This window comes from Odontomachus brunneus, unplaced genomic scaffold, assembly GCF_010583005.1.
Source record: "Odontomachus brunneus isolate Ranch 3 - 2012 unplaced genomic scaffold, Obru_v1 Obru_scaffold_192, whole genome shotgun sequence".
NCBI classification, from domain to species: domain Eukaryota; kingdom Metazoa; phylum Arthropoda; class Insecta; order Hymenoptera; family Formicidae; genus Odontomachus; species Odontomachus brunneus.
In genome coordinates this window covers 559,865-567,340 of record NW_022639642.1, presented here as the reverse complement: position 1 = coordinate 567,340, position 7,476 = coordinate 559,865, and the positions used below count along the sequence as shown (strand labels likewise).

The 7,476-nt window shown below is 40.6% G+C and overlaps 2 protein-coding genes across 3 annotated transcripts in view; one reads left to right on the top strand and one right to left on the bottom strand.

Annotated features, from left to right (window-relative positions):
* Positions 1 to 2,788, top strand: LOC116851803 (probable 26S proteasome non-ATPase regulatory subunit 3). The gene is made up of 2 exons (XM_032831615.1): positions 1 to 1,798; positions 2,274 to 2,788. Exon 1 carries the CDS (start codon positions 219 to 221, stop codon positions 1,725 to 1,727), a length of 1,509 nt encoding a protein of 502 aa, XP_032687506.1. The 5' UTR covers positions 1 to 218; the 3' UTR covers positions 1,728 to 1,798; positions 2,274 to 2,788.
* Positions 1,846 to 7,476, bottom strand: part of LOC116851802 (DNA polymerase zeta catalytic subunit) — a 12,807-nt gene continuing 7,176 nt past the window's right edge. For both annotated transcript variants that reach the window (XM_032831613.1, XM_032831614.1), the window contains exons 15-18: positions 6,079 to 6,192; positions 5,589 to 6,007; positions 2,496 to 2,724; positions 1,846 to 2,384 (exon numbers count right to left, since the gene is read on the bottom strand). In XM_032831613.1, the coding sequence (XP_032687504.1) occupies positions 2,244 to 2,384; positions 2,496 to 2,724; positions 5,589 to 6,007; positions 6,079 to 6,192 (903 nt within the window). In that variant the 3' untranslated portion in view covers positions 1,846 to 2,243. The remainder of the gene's footprint in view (positions 2,385 to 2,495; positions 2,725 to 5,588; positions 6,008 to 6,078; positions 6,193 to 7,476) is intronic.

Genomic DNA, 7,476 nt, shown 5'->3' with positions numbered 1-7,476 from the left:
CGACGATGAAAGAAAGAATGAACGCACCAATGAACCGAAAGGTATACCTAACCTCATCGTGCGTCGCGAGAGTCCGTGAATTGCAGAAACTCGAGTGAAGTGATGACAGTCTGAATTGGAGGTTATCTGCAGCGAAATATCCGGACGTCATCAGAGCGCAAAAGCAGATCTTCATCACGTCTGAAGAAAAGCGAGAAGGCCAGAAGGACGGAGGAGAAATGGGCGTGCCAAGCGGCAGGAACGTCGAAGCGATGGAAGTGGACATTGCAAACGCGTCGGACGCGCAGAGCGGTGACGGCGACGGCGCGGGCGAGCGTAAAGACACCGACATGCAGACGATCCATGACATCCGCGAGCATACCCGGCAAATCGAGAAAGCCGTGCAGAACAAGGAGCCGCGCTTCGTGCTACGCGCCTTGCGCACCCTGCCTAACACCCGCCGTCGGCTGAACCCGCTCGTCCTGCGCGGGCTCGTCACCGGATTCTACACCAAGTCCACTGCAGAGCGCGACACCCTGCTCGCGTGGGTGGACGAGCCGATGGATGTCGACGCGGAGGCGCAGTCAACCCAAAGACTTCGTCCCTTCTCGTCCACCCTGCTGCCGGAGATCGACGCGTACGTACATCTTCTGGTGCTGATCCGCCTGATTGACACGAGAAAGTACAACGAGGCCGTGCAGTGCTCCGAACTGTTGGTTCAGAAGATAGCCACACAGAACCGCAGGACCATAGATCTTATCGCTGCCAAGTGCTACTTCTATCACTCGCGCGCCTACGAGCTGACCAATCAACTGGACAAGATCCGCGGCTTCCTGCACTTGCGTTTGCGCACCGCGACGCTGCGCAACGACTTCGAGGGCCAGGCGGTCCTCATCAACTGCCTGTTGCGCAATTACCTGCACTACAGCCTTTACGATCAAGCTGACAAGCTGGTGCTGAAGTCCACTTTCCCAGAGTCGGCCAGCAACAATGAGTGGGCGCGCTTCCTCTACTACCTGGGCAGGATAAAGGCAGCCCGACTGGAGTACTCAGCAGCTCATAAGTACCTAGTGCAGGCGATGCGCAAGGCTCCGCAGACCACAGCGGTGGGCTTCAGACAAACGGTGCAGAAGCTGGCCGTCGCTGTGGAGCTACTGCTCGGCGACATTCCGGAGAGGCAAATCTTCCGACAGGCTGCACTACGCCGCGCCCTGGCGCCGTACTTCCAGCTGACGCAGGCGGTGCGGCTGGGCAATCTGCAGCGCTTCGGCGAGGTCCTAGAGAACTTCGGGCCGCAGTTCCGCGCGGATCACACGTTCACGCTGATCCTGCGCCTGCGACACAACGTCATCAAGACAGCGATTCGCTCGATCGGGCTGTCGTATTCGCGGATCTCGCCGGCCGATATCGCCCGCAAACTCGGTTTGGACTCCTGCGTTGACGCGGAGTTCATCGTGGCGAAGGCGATACGCGACGGCGTAATCGAGGCCACTCTCGATCCGGAGAACGGCTACATGCGCAGTAAGGAGACCACGGATATATATTGTACCAAGGAGCCGTTGCTGGCGTTTCATCAGAGGATCACCTTCTGCTTGGATTTACACAATCAGAGCGTCAAGGCGATGCGCTACCCGCCCAAATCTTACGGCAAGGATCTTGAATCTGCGGAGGAGCGCAGGGAGAGGGAGCAACAGGACCTCGAGTTGGCCAAAGAGATGGCTGAGGAGGACGACGATGGTTTCCCCTGAAGAGATTTGCGCCTCGTGGAACCTGGAGGCCACAGCTCGTCCCGAGCTGTTCCAAGATACTATTTGCTAATGTGTGTTTCTTTTCATAACGTTCTAACGTTATAATATAATCTAATTCTAACGTTATAAATAAAATAATTATTATTAGAAATATTATTAGTTACATATATTTGAGACTTGAGGCCTAATTTGGAGAAGTCTTGGGAATGGCTTTCAGCTTGCAACCATGTTTCTTGTAGATTTGTTTCCAAAACAAAATCAAGGAGGAAATTAATCCACAAAAAATGCGTCTCCGACACGGAAGCCATTCTCAGAATTACGCGACAATATGTAATATATAATTCTGAGAATGATTGGTTTTAGTTGAAGCCGCGTTTTTTGTGGATTTATTTACAAAACAAAACCAACGAGGAAAGAAATCCATCAAAAATACGGCTACAACCACGAAAGCAATTCCTAGAATTACATATCTATATATACATCGATTTTTTTTTGTATTGTCGTGTAATCTTTTCTCTAAGTCATTTCTTTGATGATATTATTCAGATACGGGACTTGCGCGAGCTCCTTGCGAGCTTGAACCATTTGATACAGAACAGGACAGTCCAAGGATGCGCATTCTATGTCACCTAATCGTCCGATGCAAGAATGGCAGATCTGCGAAAAAAATGCGTTACGTTCACTCGCTCATTAACGAGAGTGAACTTGATAGTTCGCAATTTACAGCTTAAAGATGCTTATTGATATTTTTTTCTTTAGTATGCTTACATTAGCGATTTGTTGATGAGTTCTTTCCAGTTTGCATATCTTTTCGAGAAGCACAACTATAGTCCGGCTTGGCTGCGAAACGCATTCTGTGCAGACTTCTTTGTTCGTCAGCTCTCCGCAAGTAACGCACGCGACGGAGTGGAAAAACTGACGAATAGTGGATTTCGGATTGTCTCTTCCTAAGTATGCGATATTGTCGAAACTTTGGCGGTGACACATTTCTTTATACCTGTAAATTACACGATATTGTAAGTTATTTTTCCTTAATCGCTCGAATAAATTGTATAAAGAATTTTATAGTAAAAATTACTACAATAGAACGGATTGAGGTGAGCAAGAAAGTCCTGTGCCGTTTCGCGATATTCGCAATAATAGTCGAGATATTAATTAAAAATGATTGGTGAATAATCACGCGCGAGAGAGAGATATGGTAGATGAGCTGCAGTGGCGCCATCTGCCGTTGTATACTTATACATTAAGTCAAACCGAACAAAAAAGTCCTCTACCATTTTGCAAATGACCACATAGATTTTTAAATATTAAAGAAAATTGTTACATATAGGATTGTATACCATAATGTACAAATTTTTTTTAATTGATATCTAAAAATTTATGTGATCATTTACAAAATGGTAACGGATTTTTTTGTTCAGTTTGACTTCATATATAAGTATACAACGGCAGACGGCGTCACTGTAGCTCATCTACCATATTGTGCGTGATCATTCACCAATCTTTTTTAATTAATATCTCGACTATTATTGCGAATATCGCAAAACGGCACAGGACTTTTTTGCTCACTTCAATCGGTTCTACGTTCTCACAAAAGGTCATCATGGAGGTCTGAGACACCCTATATATATATATGTATGTGCGTGCGTGCGTGCGTATATGTGTACACACATATATACACACACACACACACACAGGGTGTTAGTTAAGTATGTTGCCATATTCAACAGAGCGATTCTTTGGTTTATTTCAAGTAAAAAAGTTCATATAAACATGTATCCTAAACGGCTTAGTTCCCGAAATAAAAAAATTTAAACGTGTAGTAATAATCTGTTTCGTTTAGAACAGCTTCCTCTAGTACTGGTGTTCTAACTGTCAACTGGCTTTCCAAAATCAACAGTGTTCCTTACAAAAGAACCCTTTTCTCGAAGATAGCGGTGAATATTCGCAAATGTTTTACAACATGTTAAATTGCGTTGGGGATATCTTTCTGCATAAATACGCCTTGCCTCACGTGAGTTACCACTTGCAAGACTGTAGGCAAAGTGAATATCTGCCATTTCAAAATTTGTAAACTTCGGCATGATGAAACCGATTTTGATGGACTGAAACAATTTGGCCCGAAAACGTATGCACAAGCTAACCAACCCGCAGCAACATCAGAACTGAAGTCTATTTTTGATTTTATGACTTTGACTTTGTCACTTTGTTTACGGTCGTGCGAATGGTAACTCACGTGAAGCAAGGCATATTTATGCAGGAAGATATCTCCAACGCAATTTACCGTTTCATCAAACATTTGCGAACATTCACCTATATTTCGGAAACTAAGCCGTTTAGGACACATGTTTATATGAACTTTTTTACTTGAAATAAACCAAAAAATCGCTCTGTTGAGTATGGCAACATATTTAACTAACACTCTGTATATATATGTGTGTGTGTGTGTGTGTGTGTATATATATATATACATATATATACACACAGGATGGCCCACGTAAAGTGTTACAAGCTAATAACTCTAAACATATTGTCCTATCAAAAAGTTGTTCATGAGAAAGTTTTATATATTCGAGGGGCCTTTCTAACTGCGTAAACAAAAATCCACTTCCGTCCCCCCTTGAAAAAAGGTGGGGGATAACTTTTAAATGGGAGCTCCTATACAATATTATATATTTGGATTCTACGGGAAAAAACAAGTAAACTTTGTCTGAAACATTTCTTTGGAAAATGCTTCTATCAAAAGTTATAAACATTTAAACTTTAATGTAAAGTGCATTGAAATTAATGATAAATTAAACTCATAATTAGACTCATAGTTTATCTGTTTTGTTTTATTTTACTAAATGTTCGAACTGTTGATCATTAACATCTAAACACTTATTAATTCTTTTTACAAAACTTTGCCTAACTCTTAGTTTGCACTAAGGTGACCCCAGAAATGTTGTTTAGAGTTAGGCAAAGTTTTGTAAAAAGAATTAATAAATGTTCAGATGTTAATGGTCAACAATTCGAACGTTTAATAAAATAAAACAAAACAGAAAAAATATGAATCTTATTTAACTTATCATTAATTTCAATGCACTCTACATTAAAGTTTAAATGTTTATAACTTTTGATAGGAGCATTTTCCAAAGAAATGTTTCAGACAAAGTTTATTTGTTTTTTCCCGTAGAATCCAAATATGTAACATTGTACAGGGGGTCCCGTTTGAAATTTTGAAGTTACCCCCCGCCTCTCTTCAAGGGGGGACGGAAGTGGATTTTTGTTTACGTAGTTAGAAAGGCCCCTCGAATATATGAAACTTTCTCATGAACAACTTTTTGATAGGACAATATGTTTAGAGTTATTAGCTTGTAACATTTTACGTAAGCCACCCTGCATATATTATGTATGTTTGTATGAATGTGTGTGTGTATATATGTGTGTATGTGTGTGTGTGTGTATGTAAACACACACACACACATATATATATACTTTCGTTTTCTATTTTATTTAATAAACACGATAAACACACTTTTGCACACACTAATCTATATAATATTCTCTCCATGTACGCGGCAAAAGTCACTTTGCATTTCGTTAATTCCACTATACGATTGTAATTGGGTAATATAATGCGAAGTAATCGAAAGCAAAATATCATGAAATAAATATCAAAATGTGAACTGCAGAACACAATAGTTTATCACATTTGCTACCAGAATTTATTTCGACAACGCTCCCCACCACTTAATTTTTTTTAAAACAGACTTGGTTTGATAATGTGAACGTAGAAAACAGTCTTCGCTGTCACATGTGTAATGCTGGTAACAAATGTTATAAATATCTGCAATCCTCAAGAATATGCAATACGCTCACCATGTGTTAACGTCGATCCCAAACAAGTTAAAACAACGATTAAGAGGCGGTGCGATGACTTTTGTGACGTAATACACGGAGTTCGGCATTAACGCTGGGTCAGTGAGCACCTCCATCGGCGTGCGTACGCATTGAATAAGCGTTTGATTTGGCGCGCCGGCGATGATGACGTAGCGCACCCGTTCGCTGGTGCGTGGTACAGCGCGCGGATCTTTCCTGATTAATCTACGTGTCAGTTCCAACGCTGGCACGCAAGCGTTGGCCTTATAGCCACGCATTCCGCGGAACTCTTTGGCGAACGTGAGATCCTGTATGGACACGCGTCGGCGGAGGATCTTGTCGAACTGCCTGATAATATGTGATTTCACCAGGGAGATATCCTTCGTATCGAATAGGATTTTCAGAGACTTCTCTAGTATCTGCAACACATGAACGTGTTGATCTTAAAACCGCAGATATGATTGTCTCAGCGCGCTTGTCGTTCTCGTACCTTAGCAACGGCGGGGCATCCATCTCTGCGAACCGTTTCGATTCCTTTCGCCAAGAACTCTGGTTTCTCCTGATTGCACGTCTCGTACATGTATCCGCAATATCGTTTTTTCGTCTGGAACAACATAAATTCATATATACAGGGTGAGTCATTTTAATCGAACCAGGCAAATATCTCGAAAAATATGGAAAAATATTTCAAACAAAAGTTATATGGTTCGGAGGGGGACATAAGATGGTGCAATTGGCTTGATTCTCGATAGTCGTTTGAAAATCACGTGAAGATCTCACCTTCAATTTCTTAAATGGAAACCTACATTTTTCATTGCATATTTTTGTAGCTTACCTCGAAAGCTTTTCAAAACATTACAATAAAATATTTTTTCATTAAGTATCTTTCGAGTTAAAAGGCTTCAAAGTTACAATATTATTGCCATTAGCATTGGTACCCAAGGTGTTCGACCGACGGCTGAAACCTTTTGAATGTTGTTGAGGGACAACATTTGTCAAGGTCAAGACGATTGGAGACTGTTCCTAATATTTTCATTTCTTCAAATTTTACAGTAAAAACAAAAATAATAATTTAAAATCATGGGATAACATGTGGAGTCCGATTGACTTTAAAAGATCATATGAAGATCACAATGCTTCGTCGGGGCTAGAAAGAAGCACACGTGTGAAATCCCATTAATAAATTTCTTTAATAATCATAGCATTGTGATCTTTATATGATCTTTTAAAGTCAATCGGACTCTATGTTATCCCATGATTTTAAATTATTATTTTTGTTTTTACTGTAAAATTTGAAGAAATGAAAATATTAGGAACAGCCTCCAATCGCCTTGACTTTGACAAATGTCAAGGTTATAGCCCTGAATAACATTCACAAGGTTTCAGCCGTCAATCGAACACCTTGGGTACCAATGCTAATGGCAACAATATTGTAACTTTGAAGCTTTTTAACTCGAAAGATACTTAATGAAAAAATCTTTTATTAGATTAGATAATTATTTTATTAAAAAATATTTTATAGTTTTGAAAAGCTCTCGAGGTAAGCTACAATATGCAATGAAAAATAAAGGTTTCCATTTAAGAAATTGAAGGTGACCTTTATGTGACTTTCAAACGACTATCAAGCCAATTGCATCATCTTATGTCCCCCTCCGAACTATACAGCTTTTGTTTGAAATATTTTTCCGTATCTTCCATATTTTTCGAGATATTTGCCTGGTTCGATTAAAATGACTCACCCTGTATATATATATATATATTTTAAGTGGAAACCCCCTTTTTTGCATATTCTTGTACCACAAGTGTCTTAGAAAACTTATATATACATACATATATATATATATATATATATATATATATATATATATATATATATATATATATATAT

What these genes read in the sequence shown, in the direction of transcription:
- LOC116851803 (XM_032831615.1), top strand. Translation starts at nt 219, where the DNA reads ATGGGCGTGCCAAGCGGCAGGAACGTCGAAGCGATGGAAGTGGACATT.